Here is a 25,303-nt window from a genome sequence, read left to right as displayed (position 1 = left end):
TCAACATGGACGAACCTAGAGGGTATTACGCTAAGTGAAATAAGTCAGGCAGAGACAAATACTGTATGATTTCACTTATATGTGGAATCTAAAAAACAAATGAACAAACATAACAAAACAGAAACAGAGTTACAGATACAGGTGGTTGCCAGAGGGGAGGGGGGTGGAGGGAGGAAAGAAATAAGTGAGGGAGATTAAGAGGTACAAACTTCCAGTGGCAAAATAAATGAGTCAGGGGTATGAAGTGTACACCGTGAGGAATATAGTCAATAACTATGTAACATCTTGTATGGTGACAGATGGTAACTAGACTTATCATGGTGATCATTTTGGAATGTACAGAAATATCAAATCACTATGTTGTGTAACAGGAACTAACAGTGTTGTAGGTCAATTATACTTCAAAAACAAACAAACCAACCAAACAACTCATAGAAAAAGAGATCAGATTTATGGTTACCAGAGGTGAGGGGATTGGGAAAAGGGGAACTAGATGAAGGCAGTCAAAAGGTACAAACATCCAGTTTTTGAAAAATGTATTAAAAAACTGACAACTAGATATTTTTACTTCTTAGTTGCTTTATTCCCATGAATTTTTTATTGAATTCAGGCCATGTGTAATAACATCATAAAGAAGTTTATTAAAATATTGGCCAAGGCAAAAGAACTATCTATGAGTAGAGGATAAGAATTAAACAGTACCTTTCTTAGCTAAAACAAAAAGAAAACAAATAGAAAACCAACAACAATAACTCAAAGTCACAGATCTTTATCTATAAACTCACCCACCCTACCTCCTCCCCTGCCACAACTGGATTATTTTGAGGCAAATCTCATTTATATCTTTTCGTCTCTGAACTTTCTACACATATATTTAAAAGATACGCACTTTACAAAGGAAAAATAATAACGCAATGAAATCCTTTGTATCCAATACCATGTCTAACTTGAATGCGAAACAACCTTGTTTCATCTACACCCTTACCATTATTATTTTGATGCAAATCTCATGTCATATCATTTCATTCATAAATATTTCAATATGTATTTCTAAAATAAAATAGCTCTTTATAAAAATGTGATAACAGTACCATCATCCCACCTGTAAAATGGGCTGTGAGGAGTCAATGAGATATATGTAAAAGCACTAGCAAAATGTGAAGCATGTAGTAAACATCCAAGAAAACACCACCAATTATCAGAGCCTCATCAACACAAGACAAGGCACAGAGTCTGAGACATGTCGCTTAATAAAAGGATTTGTCTCAGTGTTCAGAAAAGGCAGGTTAGCAGAAATTAGGTCAGAACCATCATTGCTTAAGAAATGAAGAAAGAAGGAAAGAAAGGAGGAAGAGGAAAGCAAGAAAGAGAGAGTTGTAGACAGTCACAGATGACCCAAAAAAAAGCCATCTGAGACCAGCCTTGTCTAATGCTCACACTTGAGCTGTTAACATTCTGGCGCCTTCCATAGAAGTGATAATCCCCAAAGCAGGGTTTGGCAGCAACAAGTCATTAGCATTTAGCCTCTGAATGTGAACGAGAAGCAGAGCCAACTTTTAATAAGATACTCAAGTGGAAAGTTGGGTTCAGTTGGGTGGGAAAACATGATTAGTCACTGACAGAACCTGGGTTTGTAAATGACAGCGAGTAGGTTTCCCTTCCTCTGCAGTGACTGATAAATGCGGTCCCCTCAGGGCGGCAGTCCCCTCAAGGCAGCAGTCCCCGTGACTGGTGGGTGCTGGTCTGGACTGCAGATGGGCATCTGTGGGGTGACCTCAGGCTCAGGGAGCAGACGGTGCCCCAGGTCAGCACACCACTAATGAGGAGCATGGCTGGTGGCCTTTAATGGCCCGTGCCCTGGATAGCTGGTAAAACAACACACCTCTAGATAAAGACAGTTTGCAGATTGGGGTGAGGCGGGCAGGCAAAGTAGGAGGCTGATTAACAGGCCCCCCTCGCCCCCAAACAGAGACTGTTCTTGACAATGTTAATTCTAGGGCATTAGAACTAACCCAAGCGTGGCATAATTTTGATATTTCTATAGTTGTATATTTTTATAAATTGCTATAGCTAAATATATTAATTCACTCATATACTTACTATACTAGGGTATTTATGTGCCAGACACTGTTCTAAGCACTGAGAAACACATGGTGAATAACAAAAAGCCCTCATGGATCTAAGCTTTTAGTAGGAAGACTAAAGATAAACCAGTGGCTCTCAACTGGGGGTGATTTTTGCCCCACCCAGGGGCATCTGGACATTTGGCAACATCCAGAGACATTTTTGATTATTCACAGGGTAGGGAGTGGGCAGATTCTCCTGGTGTCTAATGTGTAAAGACCATATATGCTGCTAAACATCCTACAATGCACAGGCCCCACAACAAACAATTATCTGACTAGTCTAAAGTGTCAATAATATCAACATATCAAAATGTCAGTAGTGCCCAGGTTGAGAAACTCTGTGATAAACCATTCAATACAAACGCATGATGCTGCGATATAATTCTATTAAGACAAATTAAACAAAGACTGAAAAAACAGCATGAGCAGATCTCAATCTTTTTATTGAGATATATTTTAATGGTACGTAAATTCACCATTTTAAAATGCACAATTCAGTAGTTTTTAGTATATTCACAAAGTTGTGCAACCAACATCACTACCTAATTCCAGAACATTTTCATCAGCTTAAAAAAAATCCTTGTACCCGTTAGTATTCACTCTCCATTCCCATGCCTACCCTTGGCCATCATTAATCTACTTTCTGTAACTATGGATTTGCCTATTCTGGACATGTCATCAAGATCGAATCATACAATATGTGGTCTTTTGTGCTTGGCTTCTTTCATTTGGCCTGTTTTCAAGGTTCATCCACGTTGTAGCACGTACCAGTATGTTATTCCTTCCATTGGGTGGATATATCACATTTTGTTTATCCATTCATTGGTTATGGACACTTGGGTTGTTTCTACTTTTTGGTTATTGCAAATAATGCTGCTAAAACATTTGTGTACAAGTGTTTGCGTGGACACCTGTTTTCAAGTCTAGTGGGTATAGACCTAGGAGTGGAATTGCTAAACCATATGGTAACCATGTTGACGTTTTTAAGGAAATGTTAGACTATTTTCTAAAGCTGCTGCACCATTTTACATCCCCATCAATGACATAAGGGCTCCAATCTGTCCACATGCTAGCCAGGACTTGTTACTGTCTGGCAAATTTTAAGCGATGAGAATTTTAATTACACCTAAATTTTCCACAGAAGAAACATTTAAGTCTTTCTTAATGAACGCTTTGAGGTAGTTATTTCAGCTAATTATCAGCTGAAATTTCCCCTTAGAGGAATAGAACAGTGAATGCAAAACAAATTCAGAACATCCTTTGGCTTTGTCTCTGTAGGCTTTTACACCTAATTAAAAAGTGTGGCCTTTCCTCTTAAAGACAAGAAATGTCATTCAAGAGTCAATAGCAATATATTTTATGAGAGGTCCTATTGGCTTGTTTACCTCTTCATTTGGACAGGTCTCAGAATTCAGTGGAGGAGGGAGGGGTATAAAAACCTTTATACACCCCTCTAACTCCAGGCCCAGTGACAAGGACACTCGTCACTGCCCAGGGATACAGCAGGGTGGCTGTCCAGATTCTAGTGCAGCCGAAGTGACAGCACTTCAATAGCCTAAAAGTCTTGGATACTCACAGAGTGAACCACGGACCAGAAGCTGTTAGAAATGGAGGCTCTCAGACCCCACCCCCCATCACTGACCCAAAAGCTGTGTTTTACAAGTTTCCCAGCTGATTCCCGTGCTCACTACTGTCTGCAAAGCGCTGCTCTAAACGGAGGACGAGTTAAGAACCTCGCAGCATCCTTTTTACCAAGGTACCTTACCTATTGTTTCAAACCGCTTCTGAAAACATAATCCCCTTAAGCCTTGAAAGCAATCTTGTGGATATGTCCCACAAAAAAAGGAATCAATGCTGTTTTAAGTTTCATTATAATAGGCAATGTTTAGCTTTGCTTATAAAACTCAGCTGGGCCCTTTCACAGAGGGGTAACTAAAAGGCAGAATGGCCTGAAGATTTACATCATGATCCTTTGATCCCTCTGCTGCTTATTGATATTTGGAAATTCTCTGTTTTTGTCACTTGGAAAGTTCCCAAGCTTTCTGTGCTTAAGAGTTTTGCGGCTCCCGATCTCTCCCCCACCAACCACCCCGCTTCTTCTTCCTCCTCCCTCCCTCCCACTCCCAAGAGAGGACCAAGATGACCTTGAGAGCCCCAGGACAGCAGCTGGATGGCATCCTGAAGGTGCAGAGGAAGAACCAGCAGAGACACAGTGAGGAGCCCAGGAGGCCGGGATACCACGGCTGGGTTTGCTGCGTTGTTGTTGTGTCATCCTGGCTGAGGTACCTAACTTCAGTTCCCTCACCTCTAAACCATGTTTGGGCAACTAAAAAACATCAGCATCAATAATAATAGCAGCTTATCTGTTGAAATACAATGCACTAGTCACGTTTAAACTCATTACATCCCCCAACCACCCTTGGGAGGGGTAATTATCGTCATCCCCATTTTACAGAGGAGGAAACTGAGACACAGAGGCGTCCAGTAAGCTTGCCCAAAGTCCCAGAACCAGTAAGTAGGGGAGCCTGGATTTGACTTCAGCATTCTGCCTGCAGAGTTGGCCCTTCAACACCATGCTGAGAAACTGCACTATTTGTTAGATCACTCTGCAAATTGTGAAACACCACATAATATAACTTACTAGCTGTACCGCTCTTTAAGAAACAAAGTTTAAACTAAAAAAAAACGAAGTATTTGGCCAAAAAGCAAACACAGGCTTCTCATTGGGGCTGATTAGGGTCGCCAGTGGTCTCAAATGGAAAGGAGTGTAAGCCAAGCGCTGCAGCAAACAGAGCCTGCAACAGAGGCTTACGTTTCCTACAAAACTGCTCAGCATGTTGTACAAGCCTTCAATGCCTCGGGACAAGGCCGGGATGTTTCTCAAGGCCCTTAACCCGAAGGGGATTTGAACTATTACTATTTAAAAGCCCGTGACTGATGGCTGGGAAAGTTCCTTCCATCTTTCAGAGTAACAACAAACAGTTCTTCTGGTTTCTGATTGCCAGCTGAAGCACATACTTGGAGGAAACACAAACTCACAAGGCTACTTTCAGAAGACTTGGATTTTTTAGGCGTATTCATTCACAGAAGATTTCACTCAAACCAAACTCTTTCTTGCGCCCTTTACGAGCACCCCAGCTCCCGATACCAAAAGAGCTGGCCAGCCGAGTGAGGTCAGGAACGCAACAGGCTGGCCACCACTAGCGACTCTCCAGTCCCGTCCACTGGCTCGGCAACCGATTTTACACTCCCCAAGTCAATCAAGCAACAAAGAAACGCCCATACACCAAACCCTACCAGCACGAGACACACCCAGAATCCCAGCATGTTAGAAGGTTCCAGAAGGATAAACTGGCCCAACATCCTCACTTCACAGATGAAGACACTGAGGCTCAGAGAGGTTAGGAAATGTGCAAAAGATCAGGACTTGAGTTCACTGCCCTGACTCTAAGAGCAGTTCCTCCCTGCGAAACCCACATCGTCCTTCTTTCCTTTTAAAGCCCTTTATTTTCAAGAGGGATCACCATGGTTGGTGAGACTCAGAAATACTTCGCGGTAATAACCAACTTTTCATAATCCCTTGAGAGCTTCAGCGTTTCCCAAATACCTATAATCGCCTATACTTTAGTTGCATGGCTTTTGTAAGACAACTTTCTGGAGGGGGAAAAAATGATATTAAATCATATAAAAATGAATCAGAGAAATGAAGTATTTGGAATTAGGATTTAATCCAAAATCCTTCGTGTGGCCCACCAGGTTCTATATAAGGAGGTCCTGGCTCCCACTGTGATCTCACCTTCTAGCTCTTTCCCTGTTCGCTGAGGGCACATCAAGTACCCTCCCACCTCAGAGCATTCGCCTTGCTGTTCGCTCCACCAGGACAGCAGTTCTAGGAAAGAGCAGGCTTGGCACCTCATTCCAATTCAGGAATCTGCTCAAATGAAGATGTCTACTCGGAGAGGCCTTTCTTGCCCAGGTTTATTCAAAGTGGCCCCTGGCTGCTGCTTTTTCTTCAATGCACCTGATATTACATTAAAGAGACATGTGGTTCTTGTCTGAGTGTCCCGTTAGACTATACCTTCCATACGTTCCATGAGGGCAGAGATTCTGTCTTGCCTATTGCAATTTTCCTGGCACAGAGAAGTGACTTGGGATTGGGGGGCGGGGGTGGAGAATGCAAGTCTTCAGTTTTGAATTGGCTTTTCCATCTGAAGTTTCTATTTTGCATTTCCTTAAACCAAGGCATACCCATAAACTGGCATGACCATGTTTTCTTCAGGTTGTACTATAAGTTCTTGAGAGAGAGGCTGTGTCCTTTATGTCGTTATTACAAGCTTTATTTTGCTTCCCAACATCAAGTCATATGGTGGTTTTCAAAGCGTGGCCCTTGGGCCAGCAGCATCAGTGTCACTGGAAGCTTGTTAGAAATGCAGATTCTGACCATCCTGCCCAGACACAGGGCAGGGGCCCAGCAATCTGTGTTTTAACAAGCCCCCTAGGTGATTCTCATACATGTCCCATTTTTAGGACCACTGGCATAGGAGGCAGAAGCATGAAGTAAAAGTCAGTATTCTTTGGTTTTGGTCTCAGTTTGGTCTCAGTTAGCCATCCCCAAGTATGGAACGCTAAAGTCGCTCACATTCACTGGCCTCAGTTTATTCATCTGGTCCACATGACCACTGAAGCCTTTTTCAGCTCCAAAGTCTATGATTCCAACCCAGCCTACCAATTGTTTCCTGGCACTTACTTGCTGCAACATCTAAATTCTAATGAGGTCACTGAGCTCAAAAGAGGCTTAGCACACACCTGAGTATTTCAGCGGGACAAACCTTAATCCTAAAAGACCTGGATTCCCATTTCAGATTATAATCTGAGGGTAAGGAAGGCATCACTGTCTAATAGCTTATAGTCAAAAACGCGTTGAAAAACGAATTATACTCTACTAGTAGGGATCAACCCTATGGGCCTAAGAGAAATCGCCTCTGGCAGAGAAGTAATAGGGCTGCCAGGCTTTCAGCTATTTCAAAGGCAGCTGCAACAGGGACTTTGATCACTGCCTCTATTAGAAACTGAGGTGGCAGGCAGTTTGAGAAATGGGAACACTGGTGGCCTTCTCCTGCTAAACGTTTCAGATAGATATAATAAATGGTGACTAGCATAAAAGAAATAAAGGCTGTAAAAATAGGATTACTGTCCCTAAGTGCCCACGATGTGCTAATGGAATCAGCCATGCTTCTGGGGACAGAGGTCTCCTGGGGACAGGAGGAGGAGAGGCTGAGATGAAAGATCACATACTCAGAGCTAAGAAACCCTGTGACACTTAAGCTGAGAGTTAGCTCTTTTTCTTCGGGATTGTTTGGTTTCACAAATGCAGTAGGAAAACAGCACTTGGGCAGTATGAAATCTCTTTAGGGCAAATGATTTGTCTCTTGTGCTCATGATAGACCCCCAGACTCTACCACCCAGAATGGGTGATTTGTACCAATTTCCAAACCTTTCTGACCCACACGTTCCTCTTCACAAATTACTCCAGGGTAACTGAAAGCATCAGATGAGAAATACCTGAGGGAAACTGACATGGTCTTTAAAATGGGTGAAAGAATCAACTATCTGTTGAATGAATGACACATATGAAAGCCCCTAGCCCAGTGTTGGGCACTTAATATTAACACGATTAATAACAATTCCTTTCTTATTAATTGGGTAAGATTGGGCTCTAACCCCGATAGTCTAATAACAGGGATAAGATAAGTACATAGGTAACCGAGACCCATCAAATCCTAGGTGTTTTAAGAGAGGCAGTGGTTGAGATCGAGCTCACCCCCTTTGGAATTTAGAAAAGGCTTCATTGAAAGAGACGGCACACTGGACCTCGAACGACTCGGCAGCATGGCGGGGCGGCGGCGGCGTTTCGGAAGGCGTGAATTTCAGGGAAGCAGGAGTATTTCTAAAGGACAGGCACGTGTCGAGTGATTTCATGCGCCTCCACCCTTGAACTGTCTGGTGGCTGCCAGCGTGAGAACCTCCCGCCCCAGGTGCCCCCTCCTCTCGCGGGGTTAGGCTGAGCGGAGGTCACTGCCTGCTTGTGCGGCCGGCCACCCGCCCCTGCTCCGCCCTCTAACACAGCCGACTCGGGTTTCCCAGGCTCTCCTGACCTCCGCATGCGGGGGCAGGTCCGGGCCGGCGGAGGGCACGGAAAAGCCAGATTGCTGCAACCCCGGGCAACAATGAGCCAACTGAGTGTTTAAAAGCCTTCCTTCTCAATATACTTAAGCCTGCTTTGCAAACAGTTTTAAAATGAAAAATCCTGTGATCCCTCCAATATTTTAATCAGTGCCGTTCTTAATCCCCAAATCTATTCTCATCAATTCGCACCACTTCCCTGGTTACAAGTCTTCCTTCCAAAGCACAGTTTTGCAACATGATCTGTTCAGCTTTAACCTACAACACCATTTCCCTTTAAAACCCTTGTGAATTAGTTTAACATAATTTACTTTATGCCAAAATTTACCTTTCATTTAAATTTTATTCTGTGCACAAGCATTATATATACATATATATATGTGTGTGTATGCTAGAAAAAATTCCACCTGGGCTCCGTGGGCCTTCCTCAGTCTACCTGTAACCTATCATGGGGAAAACCTGTTGAGAAGCCTTGGGCTAAGAAGCCTGGGGTCTCACTGCGGAGTGTCCAGCGCTGTGGTTCTCAGTTTGGACTGACCATTCAACTAACCTGGGTGCTTTAAACAACCCCACGCCCAGACTGCACCCCACACCAATTACATAGGTATCTTAGAGGGTGACACCCAGCACAGCACTTTTCAAAGCTGTCCAGGTGCTTCTAATGGGAGTTGAGAACCACTGATCTAGTGTCAAGTGGGTCCCTGACCTTGAACTGCTATGATAACTCTGGAGGAAGGGAAGGAAACAGTGAGCACGGTGTTGTTTCTCCTTTTCAACTTGGGATGGCCTCCACCATGCTGTTACCAGCACCCACACTGTCCTCCACTTCCTCTGTCCCCACCCACACCCTCCCAATCCATTCTCTCAGGCCCACCTTGCATCACACCTCACACCTCAGGCAGGAAGCATTCCTTCGCTACTCCTGCGTCTCACCACCTCTTCCCACCTTGAACCCCTTACAAGTTAGTATTTTATGATTCAGCACTTAATTATTCTCCAGTATATCCACTGGTCTTGTCTTCTCGGCCAGATGCTCTGCATCTTGTGGGCAAGGACCACATTTTCTCCTTCTTTTGTACTTGCTTACGATAGAGTTTGGAGCATTTTAGACAACAGAGTTTGGAACATTTTAGTACCTCCCAACTAGAAGCAAACATCTGGGCACATTTGCAAGACAGGAACAGACGTTATGTCGCCTTCGAAAATCTACTTGACCAAAAGCAGAGCAGATATGCCATATAGAAATTATAGCGTTCAGTTCATCCCTCTGCCAAACATTGACAAGATTTAGACAAGACACAGGGTAGTTTTGCCTGGAAGGTCATTTTGCTGGGAAGGAGGCCGCAATGACACATAAAATATACAGCAGTTTTAGGTAAATGAATTTGGCAGCTGTGTGGGAAGAACCAGAGGAAGGCGACCAGGTGGTATGACTTGATTTCCAAGACTGAACGGAGAAAACCCCGTATCCATCCCTATTCTGAGAAAACAGGAAGAGTCAAAAGTACAACAAGCCACCCGCCAGAGAAGCCCCTTCTTGTCCTGACTTGCAGAATTCAAGGACGGCCTCCCCTATTTCACATGTAAGCTCCACAGCGCCATCGAAAAATACTAGCACAAGTTCTTGTTTTCAAAGCCAAAAAGATCAGGTTTCCGAAACGCGGGCTCTGGATACAGACAACATACATATATATATATTTATCTCTATACACACATGGCTGGGTGGTATTTCTTCAAATACTACAGTCCCAGCAGTGATTTTATTTAGTCTGGTTGTTCCTAAAACAAACACACATAACTTTAATGAAATGCACATCCAAATGTAGGGGAAACCATCTTGAAACAATTAGACTGCTCTACGGTGAGAGGTTCTAGGGCAATGGCAGTCTCCCCCTTCCTCACCTCCACGGTGGAAAGAGAATGGAGGGGCCGCAGGAAGCCAAGCCTGATTCCACAAACACAGCCTGCAGCCGTGGCTCTCTGCCCTGCTCTATTTTGTTCTCTCCTGACCCCAGACACCACCCTGCTTTTACTCTTTGCAAAGTGAATTCCAGTCATTCAACTGCTTTCACTTTTTTTTTTTAACCCCTCTTTGATCAGTTTTAGAGGGAGAAAATTTTCAGACAAGGTTTCTTATCTCTCCCTAAAGGAAATATTCCAGCAAGAACTGAAAAGTCTGAAGAATTACCAAACCACCCATCTGGTTATTGACCTTGGGTTATGGAGGCTTCTGGAGAATGTCTGCCGAGATGGCTGCCTCATTCTTGGGACTTTCTGGGTCGTCCGGTTCTCTAGGTAGGGAAAGCTGAGTATTTCTCTACTGAAAGTTCACTGGAAGCTGGGAGAGACAAGTGTCACGTTGTGACGTTCACCAGGATAGCTTTTTGCCTCTTGAACCCCCAAGTTAACTCATCCTTAATAACTTTACCCGTGAGACAGTACCAGCAGAAAGGAGTGTTTTAACTCCATTAGAACCATGCTGAAAAGTTCACATCCACAAACACCAGCCAAATGCCTCCTCTATGCCTGGAACAGTGGGAGAGACCAACACAACCACCAAAATCATACGATCCCTGTCCTCAGGGAGCTTCTGTGTTGTAAGGAAGCGGTCCCCAACCTTTCTGGCAGGAGGGACCGGTCTCATGGAAGACAACTGTTCCACAGGACAGGGTGTGGGGATGGTCAGGCGGTAACGCGAGCGATGGGGAGCAGATGAAGCGTCGCTGGCTGGCCCGCCGCTCACCTCTTGCTATGCGGCCCGGTTCCTAACAGGCCCACGGAGCGCTACTGGTCCTCGGCCCGGGGGTCCTCTGCTGGGGACCCCTGTTGCAAGGGATTCAAGTCGTTCAGAAAACACAGATCTTATTTAAGCTATAGAGACTTTTCTGGTGTTGTAACAACATCAAGTTCTAAAGCAAGATTCTAGTATTTCAAAGAGAAGAAGAATCAAAAAAAAAAAAAGGACTGAGAATATCAGGGAGGAAGGCATTCTGGACCAGAGAACCTGGGACAAACACCTTGATGGTCTTATAGGAGGGGAGGGCAGGGGGCAGACAGCGCCACCTCCAGCAGAAGGAATGTGTGAGAAAACAGTTAGCTAAGTAAGGGCAGGGCCACTGGGAGGCCCTTGAAAGCCAAAATCAGGACTCTAGGCTGTCAGGCAATAGGAAAACATGGTGCATCACTGAGCAAGTTGACAAAACGGGTTATCACAAAAGCTAGCTAGAAGATAGGCCTCCAAATTAATTGTGATACGGAGGTGTATATAAATCAAAGGGTAAACCCTAATGAGCAGTCAGAGAATGAGGCCAAGTCCTGCCAAGGACCTAACTTTAGGTGTGTGATTTAGTCTTCCCCTTCGGAGACAAATGCAATACATTACACACACGTCCGTCCACCGACGAATGCTGGCCCTGCGAGCTCCGTGGGGCTGGTGAAGCCAAGACCTCTGGCAGGAGGGACACACTGCATTGGCCCGCCATGAATTCAGAGCTGCTCCTAGGAGGTTCCCAGTTCACCTGCTACCAAACCAAATGCCCGTGGGAAAGAACAGGAGCAAGAACTGCAAAGTCTCCGCAGCTTGAGGGAGACACGTGTACACTCGGGCAGGAATGCACAGGTCGGACTAACCCAAATCCAGAAGCGCAGACTTCCAAGGTGAGAAGCCTGAAGCCAAGGGAACAACGCTGCTTGGGGCTCACAACAGCACGCTTGGCCGTGCAGAATGACGAGGTACAAAAGGGACAGGAGAGGGCTTCCCTGGTGGTGCAGTGGTTGAGAATCTGCCTGCCAATGCAGGGGACACGGGTTCGAGCCCTGGTCTGGGAAGATCCCACGTGCTGCGGAGCAACTGGGCCCGTGAGCCACAATTACTGAGCCTGTGCATCTGGAGCCTGTGCTCCGCAACAAGAGAGGCCACGACAGTGAGAGGCCCGCGCACCGAGATGAAGAGTGGCCCCTGCTTGCCGCAACTAGAGAAGGCCCTCACACAGAAATGAAGACCCAACACAGCCAAATAATAATAATAATAATAATAAATAAATAAAATTTATTTAAAAAAAAAAGGGACAGGAGAGATGGTTTCCAACGCCACAGCACACCCCTCCTTCTCAATACTAGGGCCATTAGATGTGAATGAAAATATGAAGCCAGATAGATTTAATTCCATGGTGCCTTTGAAAATTAAATTCTCATAGTTATCAGTTAATAACTTTAATCATCAAAAGGAATAGCCCAAGCAGAAAAGTTAAACATTAGCAGATGATGACTTATGGAAAATCTTGCACAGAAAAATTAATTACCTCCTCTCTTCCTTTTCCACAGAGTTCCTCTAGTTTTCTACCTAAGTGTCACTGAAGGGAAAGATGGTGGCTTGTAAGTGCAAAGATAGAGATGTTAGAACTGGTTCTAGGGTTAATTCAGGGAGAGATGTATCATGTGGGCCTCAGTTTTATCATCTTCCAAATGGAGGTGGTGATTTTTTATAACTGCTGTGTGCATTTCTACAGTTGAAAAAAAATAGAATAAACTACCGATTCATGCTACAATGAGGATGAAACTTGAAAACATTATGCTAAGTGAAAGAAGCCAGAGACAAAGGGCCCCGTATGCATAGTATGATTCCGTTTATGTGCAATATCCAGAATAGGCAAATTCATAAAGACAGAAAGCGGATTAGTGGTTGCCAGGGAGAGCGGGAGGGGAAGTTGAGGACTGTCGCTGTTTAATGGGTATGGGTTTCCTCCTGGGGTGATGAAAAGTTTCTGGAACTAGATGATGATGGTTGTACAACATTATGAAGGTACTTAATGTCATTGAACTGTATACTTTAAAATGGTTAAAATGGTAAATTTTATGATGTGTATATTTTACAATTAAAAAAGAGAGAGAGGGGCTTCCCTGGTGGCGCAGTGGTTGAGAGTCTGCCTGCCAGTGCAGGGCACACGGGTTCGGGCCCTGGTCTGGGAAGATCCCACATGCCGCGGAGCAACTGGGCCCGTGAGCCACAATTACTGAGCCTGCGCGTCTGGAGCCTGCGCTCCGCAGCGGGAGAGGCCGCGATAGTGAGAGGCCCGCGCACCGCGATGAGGAGTGGCCCCCACTTGCCGCAACTGGAGAAAGCCCTCGCACAGAAACGAAGACCCAACACAGCCATAAATTAATTAATTAAAAAAAAAAAGAGAGAGAGAATAGAAAATAACAGTCTGGCCATCTATTCTATACATAATAAATGTCTTATTAACAAAAGACACAAATTGATCAAGGTGATCACAATTGTGGCGAAACTACTCATCTAAATTTTTTATCTTTTTTTAGTGAGTACTGTCTTGGACAAAACTATCACCAGCAGTTCCCTCCCCTTTCTCTCAGATGGCTACAAAGCTCGTCTTGTGCAGACACCTGCAGAGCCAGCCTGGGAGGAGGACGAGGAGCCAGGGAAGCTGTATAGTGGTATGAAGAGTAATACAAAAGCACCATGCCTACAGCCAAAAGCCTCAGGACAGGCTTAGGAGTGTGGCCTCTGCCACTGTAGCTCAGAGAGCATGCACTCCAAATGTGGCATCACAGGAAAAGGTTAACTGACTCATCCAACAAATATTTACTGAATATCTACCACAAACCGAGCCGCTGGCTAGATGATATAATTACAGCAGTGAACTACAAGGTCACAGTCCCTTCTAGCAAGGAAATTACAATCTAGAGTGCAAGACAGATAAGAACCAAAAGTTACATAAGGCCGAGCAGGCAGCTGATGCAACAAAATATTAGCCAACACCCAAAGCCCACCTACTACTGGGCATCCTAATGAGTCAGAGCTCCCGGGGATATGGCCCTGTCCCCACACCTGAGACAGGCCAAGGAGGAAGTCAAACTGAGGCTGTGAGGTGGAGCTCACCCTGGGGTGACTGGAACAGAGGACAAGCCCAGCTCCTGGAGGACCAGACTCCGACCTGCGTGAGAACGCGTCCCTCTTCTCTTTGTGTACCAACTATCCTGGTCTCTACACAAAGCTCAGCCCCTTAAGCTCTCTTGCGGCTCCCAAAACAACAGGGTCGGTGTCTACACTACGGGATCCACTGGGTGCTGGGAAGAGGGTTAACTGGCAAAGTATGCTAAAATGTGACAATTTTCTCCTGACAATTTGCCAGTTATGCCTGATACTTATCCTTCAATCTAGAGTCAATCTAGTTTCCAGAGAATGGTTCTCTCTGGTTGAACCTACATGGGATACTTTAAAAAATATTGATTCCTGGGCCTCCCCCTAGACCAAATGACTCAGAACATCTGGGGTGGGCATGGCATCAACATGTTTTAAAAGCACCCCAGGAGAGTCTAATGCAGGAGCTGCCAGGATTGAGAACCACTCATCTAGGACAAGAAAGGAAGGGAGCTGGCTTTATCAAGTGTCTACCGTGGGCTGGGCACTGTGCAGCTCTTTACATACGGTGTCTATGGCTGTGGTGCCCCTTCCTCAACGTCTTGGAAGTGTTCTGGCCACGAGCATTACGGCCCCTAGGAGAGGCACTCAACCTTGGGAGGGACAGGAGATCAGGAATAGATGCCCCAGTTTCCTTATTAACCCTCGGGTGGGATAACTCCGAGGCATACTTTAAGCCTGGGGTAAGCAAACTAGTTAATATGTCAGGCTTTGTGGGCCAGACCGTCGTCTTACCACTCAAATCTGCCTTTGCGGTGCAGAAGCAGCCGCGGACAATGCTGAATGAATGGGTGTGGCTGCATTCTAATAAAACTTGATTTACAAAGACAGTGGGCCACACCCTCCTCTAAATCTAAACAGATTTCCAGAGGTCCTTAGTGGGAATGAGTCTCAGTTGCCCAGAGCAGTATCGTGTCGATAACATGCTATAGAGGCTTCATTCCCTTACTGTGCACTTCCTGGGATCACGGGCTATAAAAACTACTTACACTCAAATCCTCACCTCACAGTCTGCTTCTGGGGGCACCCAACCAAAGTCAATACCTTGTTTTATTCTCATAACTGCCCTAGCGGTTGAATACTGTCATCTCCACTGTACAATGAAGAAACTGAAACTCAAGGACTACACAACTCCTAAGTGATAAGAGTCCAGATGAGAAGTCTAAAGATCTCTCTACGGTACAACCAGAGTAAGGATGGACACAAACAAACAAACAAGCAAACACACACACACACACACTCACACAAATACTTAAATATATAGTTTTAATTACGGTGGACAAAAGTACCACATATGGCAAATCATAAAGCAAAATTCATACAAAATTACAGGTCTATGTGAAGGAAGGGGTTTTATAAGAAATAATACTATAAATAATAAGATTTGAGGGTTATGAAAAAAATTACTTTCTCTTTTACGCTGTTTCTAATCTGGGGCAGAACTCTTTTCCCACCTATCAGTTAACTGGCTGCAAGCCTGGTGCTATGTCTTCTCTGGCAAAATCTCCGGTCATACCTGGGAGCAAATGTATCCATTCAAGGTAAAACTCAAATATGTAATTTGGAGCTTGAAGAGAAAGGAACTGGATTAAAATATCCTCTTATACATTTTAACATGCGGGGTGCGGTGGTGGCAGTAATTTCACAAAGTCCCCATAGATGCACTGGCAAAGTCCCCCCAGGGACCCCGGGAATTCCAGAGAACAGGTTGAGAACCCAGAGGCGGCCGTCAGAAGCCAGTCTCTTTAGCTTACGCGGTCTTGCCCTCGCTGTCATGTTTGGTGGCGCTGGCCCCCTTCTTGCCCAGCAGCGAGGCCACCTTCTCCGCGTCTCCGTTCTCCACGGCCTGCAGCAGCCGGTCATCATTCTTGTTCCACTCGTTGGTCTGTGGAGCAAAGGGGAGAACGCAGAGCCAGTGATTAATAGCGGCCATGGCCACGCAGCCAGCGGGACCTTGGTCCTCCCCACTCGCCAAGCCTCCCATCGCTCAAATCAGAACCTGCCCCCAAATGCACGACTTTAAAAATAACCTTTCCCTTCACCATGGAGACACCCAAAAAGACCGGTTTCCCAAAAGAAAACATCCACAATTCAATGAAAGAGCAGCCAGTCACCAAACTCTGAAAGAAAAGCAACTTCTTTCAACTGAAATGGGGAAGATGAAGCAACTTAAAAAGACCAAGAGGCCAGTTTACACATTAGCTTATTTCCAGCTAAACTTGACAGCTGGCGCCGCAGAACACTGACCTTGGACCTGGTCAGCAGTTCACTGGGCTCCTGATGTTACAGGGCCAAGCAGCCAGCAGCCCAAGGTTACCTGGGGATTTACACATGCGATTCTCCATCTGTTTTTGTTGTTCCTCCTTCTGGCCTGTTTACTGGACTTGGAATTTTGAGTTGTATGCTGATTTTAAGTAGTTGTCTAGGCTTCCGACTCAACAGAGTATCACCAGAAACAAAACTTCCTCCTGAACAAGCTATTACACATCAAATAGCTCTGAGCAAAGTGTCCGCCATCATGGACCCTCAGCCCCAAGAGAATAATTCTGCAAACCGCAGTAACAATAAAGCTTTCAGCTGCACAAAAACTAGTTTCTACTCTTAGAAGGGAAAGAAGATAATACAAGAGCAAAAAAAGTCTTGAATACTAAGAATTGTCCAACGTAAAAGGGCAGCAGTGAGCCACTGAAGATTTTAGAGCAGAGGAGAGAATAAACTCGGTGATGGAAGAAGAGTCAATGGGAGGTATGTGAAGCATGGGGAGTTCATCGAGGGGGAGGAGATCCTGGGACACATCAAAGCCCCTGGGAAACTTTGCAGGCCCAGCCTGCCCTCCAGACACAGCCCCACCCCAGCCCTTGCTAAGCCTACTTTCTGGCCTCTCCAGCTGTGGACACCACCACCCTGAAAGAGAATCTTCTTCCCTCCCCAACGCTTTCTATAGACAGGTCTCTAGGGCTGGCTGCTTCCCTGTGACCCCAAAATAAGAATCTCCAGGTAATTCATATTAAAGGCTTTGCCACGGACCACCTCCAGGAAGATGCAAGGAGACTCTGGAGATTTAAAAGCTAACGAGAGGGACTCTTTTAAAGGACCACAGTCTTCTATGGGCCAGAAGTGTGTTCACATCTCTCTGTACGCATGGAACTGGGAAACCCAATAGGACTGTGCCCTCTCATAGAGCAAGGGTGAGGCCACCAGATGTCCCCAGCACCCCTCCAACCCTAGCCTAGAGGCAGGGCTTTAGAGAAAGCCACAGGCCGTGGAGGAGTACAACAGGTATAACCCAGGGTTCAAGTCAGGAATTTGCTTCTCTGAGAGTCTCAGGGCGGGGTGTCTTCCATTTCTCAGGACTCCCGCCTTCCCGCATGAAGGAAGAAGTCCTCCTCCTTCTTGCCATCACTGAGTGCAAGCACACAGCAAGCATGAGGTAGGTTTGAATGAAAATCACAAGTCTGTCCTCTAGGCTGCGTGAAGTCCAGAACTCTAGATGGACACTTACATGCTATGGATCTTAAGTCACCTGGAAAAAAACCTCTCTGCCTCAGTTTCCCAAAGCTTTGAACTGGATGACCACTGTGATTCCTCTAAAGCTTAAAAGGTTTAATCTATAAAATGTCCCGCACCAAACAGTGCTAGGAATGATTCTAGAACAGTACTGCCTGTGATAATGGAAATGTTCTATATCTGCACTGTCCAAAACTGTAGCCACTCGGCCAGTGATTCTCAACCAGGGGTGACTTTGCCCCTCCAGGGACATTTAGCAATCTCAACAGACAGTTTTGACAGTCATGACTAGAGAATGCTCCTGGCATCCAGTAGGTAGAGCCTGGGGTGCTGCTAAACACCCTACAATGCATGGGATGGCTCCCTCCCCCCAACCAAGAATTATCTGGCCCCAAACGCCAGTCTCGAATTAGCCACATGTGGCTATTGAGCACTGGAAATGTGGCCAATGCGACTGAGGAACTGAATTTTTAATTTTAATTTTCAACTTCAAGTGCCAGTACCTAGGGGCTATCATATAGAACAGCACAGCTTCACATGAAGGCTCTCTAAATATTGTTTAACAAAGAAAGAAATGTGTCTGGGCCAAATCATCCCCAATTCTCCTACAACAATCAATTTACTCACAAAGAAGACATTAGGTTTTCTCTTCAATTACAAATCAGGCTTCCTATTGAAGGGGAATGGAACAAACATACTGCCCAAGGCACAAGCATTTGTTAGTGGAATAGCAAGCTTTACTTAACAACAAAATGTAGCAAACACCACGAAACAGATCTGCTTATTTCCCCCCCACTGCATTTTACTAGCCACAACAAAACAAAAAAAGTTTACTGAAGCACATTTCAGACCAGTTATTCCTACCTACATTATCCCAAATGCTGCATTATTACTAGTGTTGTCTTTTAAAATCCTTCCTTAATTTAAACTGACCAAATTAAAACTGGATTGGGCAGATCAAAAGGATATTAAATCTCAGAGGACGTGATTGAAAGTACCTAAGCAAAGAAAGGCCACATGATAGGATTTTCCTTCTCAGTGCCGCTAAGGCACTCAACTCTTGGGCAGAGAAAAATCTGATTGCAGGGAGTCCCTAAAATTAGTTACACGTGGATCTGTTACCGGACAAAAGTTCGTGTGCCCAACGCACAGTGAGGCCAAACAAACCAAAATGTCGGGAGTTTGGAGCAGAGAAAGGTTTATTGCAGGGCCATGCAAGAAGAAAGGGTGGCTCGTGCCCCCCAAAACTCCGGACGCCCTGAAGAGTTTCAGCAAAGCATTTTTAAAGGCCAGGGGTGTCCCAGGGTATGTGATCAGCTCGGGCACAATTCTCTGATTGGTTGATGGGCGGCTTAGGCACCAGAAGGTCTGGGGGCTAAGTGCTCAAGATCATCCAGTAGTTCTTCCATTTGATGGTGGTTTCTTAGCATCTGAAAAGCCCAGGAAATGTGTAGGAGATACCATTATATGAGTACTTCAGAGAGGAGCTACAGCAGAGGATACGGGAGAGGGGTCTGTGGCGGGAAGGGCCCAGGGTCCCGCTCAGTTACAAAGGTGCTGGGAGGGTGGGTTTGCAGGACAGGGGACGGAAGCCTGGAGCTCCCACCCGCATGCACACACCCACCCCATACTTTGCCCTAGGCGTTTCTTCCATTTGGCTGCTCCTGAATGGTATCCTTTATAATAAACTTATAATAGTAAGGGAAGTGCCCTCCTGAGTTCTGTGAGCCTTTCAAGCAAGTTATCAAACCTGAGGAGGGTGGGACTTCCCTGGTGGTGCAACGACTAAGACTCCCAGCTCCCAATGCAAGGGCCCCAGGTTCGATCCCTGGTCCGGGAACTAGATCCCACATGCCACAACTAAGAGTCTGCATGCCTCAACTAAGGAGCCAGCGAGCCTGCCTGCCTGCCTGCCACAACTAAGACCAGGTGCAACCAAATAAATAAAATAAATATTTAAAACAAACAAACAAACAAACAAAAACCTGAGGAGGGGGGTTGTGGGACCCTTGGACTTTACAGCTGGTCAATGAGAAGCACGGTTGGCCCAGGACCTGAAACTGGCACCTGAAGTGGGAGCACTCTTGTGGGACTGAGACCTTAACCTGTGGGGCCAGATGTTAACTCCAGGGCGTTAGGGTCAGAACTGAACAGCATTGCTGGACACCCACTTTGCCAGGGAAGTTGAAGAACTGGGGGTGTTGGTATGACGGAACGCTCCACCCCCGCCCGCATCCGGGGCTGTAAGCAGACAGGTTAGGGGGGTCCCCGGAGAAAGAGAGCCAGGAATGGCTTTCCTGACATAAGAGAAGCCATTCTGGCCTAAGCCATTCTGTGATCTAAGCCTGGCCATAATGCTTGCCCTTGAACAGATCTCAGTAATTAATGATCCCAAGGGAACAAAGGAATTCGGAAACAAAGAAAAGGCAGTCAAACAATAGTGCAGTGATAAAGCAGAGTCTTAGTTCCTCCTCAAGGGATATACATAATAATGTATCTTTGAGTTCTGCAGGAACTAAGGCCCCTCCCTACCCAGGAGGAGGATGGAATGATGATGTTGACCCTCCTGACTTCAATCAACTAAAGCTTGGACTAGTTGACCTGTGCCCCAGTTCTAACGCTGAATTCTCCTCCGCTCAAGCCCCCTCATGAATATGCATGTATCCTTAGCATAAAACTTCCCCCACTTGGGCTTGCCTGGTGGCGCAGTGGTTGAGAAACTGCCTGCCAATGCAGGGAACACGGGTTCGAGCCCTGGTCTGGGAAGATCCCACGTGCCGCGGAGCAACTGGGCCCGTGAGCCACAACTACTGAGCCTGCGCGTCTGGAGCCTGTGCTCCGCAACAAGAGAGGCCGCGATAGTGAGAGGCCCGCGCACCGCGATGAAGAGTGGCCCCCGCTTGCCGCAACTAGAGAAAGCCCTCGCACAGAAACGAAGACCCAACACAGCCATAAATAAATAAATAAACAAATACTTTAAAAAAAACAAACAAAAAAATTCCCCCACTTTGCTGTTCGGGGGAGATGCTGCTTTGGGAGAGATCCCCGGGGTTCTCCTTACTGGCTGCAAGTAATCAATCCTTCCTTTTCCTGATCTTCGGCTTGGCTGTGTCTATTGGCTCGACATCCACCAAGAGGTGGATGCGGTTTTCGGGTAACAGTGTCAGAAATAGATCACAGGATAGATGAAGTGTGAAATTTTGCCATAACATTCCAAAGTAATTCACTCATACTCCGGAATCAAGGAAGGCTTCCGGAGACCTCCATCACATCAATACACCCCCTCCCCCTTACTGGCACTCCCTCCACAGGGCAGGCTCAGCTCTGCCTCCACACTGGGCTCCTGGTCCCCTTAGAACAGTGTTTTTAACCTCTTAGTGGATTAATCCAACATTAAAAAAAATAATAAAATAGAAAAAAAAATTTTAAACATCAGATGCATAATATTTAATAAGGTTAAACGTTCTATGAAACTTGTAAGTGTGTCGTGGGTGGTGATATAAAATATATTTCTTACTGGGGAATCACAATAAAAAACGATGGATGCCACTGCTTCAGAATGCACTCATCCCGTCCGCCTCTGGAAAGGCTGCCTTCTAAAGCCCAGTGGACCCTGCAGGCTCTTTAAGCCTTTCCAGGTGACCTCTCCGGGCTTCTCGCCTGTCAGTCCCCGAGGGCCCGCCCACTCACCTCCACTGAAGCCCACAGTCTAGACTGGATGAAATATCGCGTCGCGGCTTTTGTGCGCCAGCTCAGCGGGTGCTCGTTTTGTCTCCTGGTCTCCAGCTCCCTCAAGGCACTGACAACAGCCTTTATTTCTTAGCCCCGTGGTGCCTAGTAAACGCTCAGTGTCTGATTTTAGTAGGACTTTCTTCCTCTTGATCAGCTTCAACCTCTGACTTGGCAAATATTTCTTTCTTCATTTCTGAAACTCTTTCATCCTTTTGCAAACAACTATTTAATTTATTTTAAAACAAGCTAAACAAATCCAGCTCCCTCAACTTTTCTACTCCATTAACTTTTCTAAGGCCACTTTTCCGAGATTTGAATCATAGGTACACTTTCTCCAAATCTCTTCCCAACCAAGGATCCACGCCTCATCAATCCATCAGGGTGAACCCAGTGTCCCCCAGTCAGGGGAACCGCATGTGAACTGGTTAAATACACAGACTCCCAGGTCCCATCCTGGAGAGATTCTGGCCCCAGCGATCTGGGGAGTAGGGTGGGGAGAGGGCCCTGGACTGACCCAGGTTCAACCACTGCTCTGATTTGGATTGCAAGTTTGGGGACAATGGGAACCCATGCTAAGCAGAAAATTTACTTGAAAGAATTTTCTTCCTCCACAAGGCGTTATTAAGGACAGGGATGGGAGAAGAGAATTCTTCTTCACTTTTTCCTTACGGAACTAGGTATTTTGTTTCCTACAAAAGCTTAATAAATATTAGGCTTTCTCTAGGAGTTGCATGTGCAACCTGTGTATAAGACATGTATGAAATGTCAATGAAAGCATTGTTCATAATAGGCAAAAATGACAAATAATCACACATCCAGTAACAGAACATGGATAAATAAATTACAATATAATCAAACAACGGAATATCACACAGCAGTGAAAATGAACACACCACAACTGCATGCAAGAACACGGATGAATATTTAAAACAATATTGGTGAAAGTAGCAAGACACAAAAGAACACAACAGTACGACTGCACCCATATAAAGATGAAAACGGAGAAAATGGATCCATATTGTTTAGGGATGCATATATAGATGATAAAACCATAAAGAAAAGAACAAGGTTACCATAAAAGTCAGGATATTGGTTGGGGTGGGTGTGTGTGGCATCTGATCAGGAAGGGACACCTGGCCGCATTCTAGAGTCCGGTTCAATTTCCTGACCTGGTTAGTGCCTGTACAGATGGTCACTTGTTAAAGTCTACGTTCTTGTTTTGTGCACTCTTCTCTATACGTGATTTATTTCACACAAATACACACTCTCACACACACACACACACAGAATTTAGAAAGAAGTCTTGTGGTTCATTTTCTGGTCAAATCATCACCAGACCAAGTGCCTTTGGACAGTCTGCATTCTTACTTGCTGTCTCCTCGTCTCTAAAATAAAGGCCGCCTGCTGCCAGAATGTGGCTCTTAGGAGGCCTCACAAATCCCCTGGAGAATCTGATTAATGTATGGACTTTTCTCAGAATAATGCACAAACACACAAACGTTTGCATACAAAAGAGGGTTCTCCGGGGAATTCCCCGGTGGTCCAGTGGTCAGAGCTGGGTGTTTCTACTGCAGGGGGCCTGGGTTTGATCCCTGGTCGGGAAACCACGATCCCGCAAGCCTCGCACCTCGGCCAAAAGAAAGAAAAAAATGATTATTCAAAGAGGGTTCTACAGCATAAACCCCTACCCCTAGGCCCATCTGTAAGCCTAAATTAAGAATTCCTGGCATAGAGAAAGAAAGAGGCTTCAGATTTTAAGTGCTTCTGAGTTGAAATTCCAGCACCACCACCTCGCATTTAGATGGTCTGGAGTAGGTCATCCACATTTAAGTCTCTATTTCCTTATCTGTAAAATGGGAGAAATCCTACCTACTTGCACATTACCCTGGGAATTAAATGCAATGTACATAAAGGGCCTGCCACATAATAGGTACCAAAAATATGGTGATTATGATTAGGCTTGAATTAGATGATCTGCACGGTTCCCTTTTTGGTTTATGCTCTGAGTCTTCCAAAATGTACAAATTAGGACGGATGGTCCACTACCCTTTCAGAGGCAGATAACGCCTTAACTTTGCAAATTTTCTACTATGCTTCTTAAGAATCACATTTTAAAGGGCTCTAGAGACAACACTCACAGACATGAAATTAACTATTTTAGTGACTATGGATCACTTCTCCAGGAGACTGTTTAAACAGACACTGTTTCAACAGAGCACATTGGGCCCCATTTGCAAGTTCAGGAAGCCATATGTTACGCTCTGGAGACATGTGTAATGTGTCAGCTGTGAAGGGCAGCATGTGGGAAAGGCAGACCTTACCTTCCATGTGGGCTCCAAACATTCCTGCTAATATATCACAAATGGGATTTTCAGTGGCTGGTCGGTAAGTGTCCTATTCGTCAAATCGTTTCCAAATGACACTCTTAGTTAAGAGCTTTTCCTTGAAGTTTGGCCCTTTTGAAAGACTTGCCTGCCTCCTGCGAGGGTTGCAGAGACCCTGTCAACCACGTGATGAACGCTGGGGCTTTGGCAACTGGCAATGTCTGCCCTTGGCCAGACGTGGCATCACCTTCTTTTCTCTTGGTTTAATCACTGGGAACTGAAAAACCAGTGGAAACTCAGTGGTGGCAGACATCTGACTAGTGGGCAGGTTTGAGTTTTGGAATACACCAACCCAACCAAAATAATCCAGAGGCACAGAGAGATCCAGGAAGAGAAAGTTTCTTTGACTTCCTTTAGGAAAAATGCTAAAAACCCTACGGATCAAAAATTCACGTAGCTCCTGTTGGATGAAGCTTGAGCAGCCATCTGGAGGAGTCTATTTGAGAGATTATCTTTGGAAAGACTGCCTTTCTCTCTCTAGTTTACGGAGAGTAGACTGTTTTGCCAAAATAATCAGTTCGGCTAAAATGAACATTAGACAAAGTAGACAGTGTTTTCACCACTGGGAAGGTTTCAGATTCATACCATCCAGGAAAAAAAAAAAAAAAAAGAGCACACACCTCCTATTTTAAGACAGAGGACAAGAAACTGGCAAGCTTCGGGCCAGATGATACTTTCCCCTGCTGACTCCACCAGCCAGTACTTATTAGATATCTACCTACTAGGTACAAAGTAACATTTGAAATTCTATACATGTTAACATTCATGTATTTGTTCTTTCATTCATTCAAACTCAGTGCCTTTTACATGATTGGCATAGTCTTTACTGAATTTTCTATACAGTTGAGTCAAAACACAGCAATATGAGAAATATGCCAACAATACAAAACAAGACTCAGAGTGGTAAAAGGAGTGAAATGGGGAATCAGTCCAATTAAAGGGAGGGACGACTTGCAGCTGGGCAGGAAGGGAAGGCTTTTTGACTGGATGATGAACTAAGTCTTGGAATGAGTAATATTTAGGTTAATGGAAAGAAGACACAACAATTGAAAAATGTAAGATGTATTTAGAAAAGAGTGTAAATAGTGAGCTGATCCAAGTGAGGCCTTCCAAGACTGTCCTCTTTGGCATCCATGGAAAACCCAGGAAATTACCAATAGACTAGGACTTAAAAAATCTGACCATTCTCCTGTCTTTAACAAGCCCAGCAGCTTCATATAATGTCAGTTACTTTCCATATAATGTCAGTTACTTCAGACCAAAACATAAGTTCATCTATAACGAGTTTGCCTCTCCCCACATTTTTATGTCAGATTATTCACACATGCAGGTTCCAGTGTCTCTGTGAACCACCCTGAAATCTGTCAGCGTCCCTTCAACAGACTGTGTTATGTGCTTCCACATAAATGCTGAATGCTGCGTCATGGACCTAA

The 25,303-nt window shown here is 45.2% G+C and overlaps 1 protein-coding gene across 5 annotated transcripts in view; it reads right to left on the bottom strand.

The window, feature by feature from the left end:
* Positions 1-25,303, bottom strand: part of RAI14 (retinoic acid induced 14) — a 149,987-nt gene that overhangs the window by 38,215 nt on the left and 86,469 nt on the right. For 4 of the 5 annotated variants that reach the window (XM_082382221.1, XM_082382223.1, XM_082382224.1 and 1 more), the window contains exon 3: positions 16,002-16,132. In XM_082382221.1, the coding sequence (XP_082238347.1) occupies positions 16,002-16,132 (131 nt within the window). Of the gene's footprint in view, positions 1-16,001; positions 16,133-16,277; positions 16,384-25,303 lie in introns of those variants that run through there. The other variant, XM_082382220.1, reaches the window with a different exon arrangement.

Source organism: Balaenoptera borealis, assembly GCF_965194805.1.
Source record: "Balaenoptera borealis genome assembly, chromosome: 2".
Lineage (NCBI taxonomy): Eukaryota > Metazoa > Chordata > Mammalia > Artiodactyla > Balaenopteridae > Balaenoptera > Balaenoptera borealis.
This window is presented reverse-complemented; position numbering and strand designations above follow the sequence as displayed.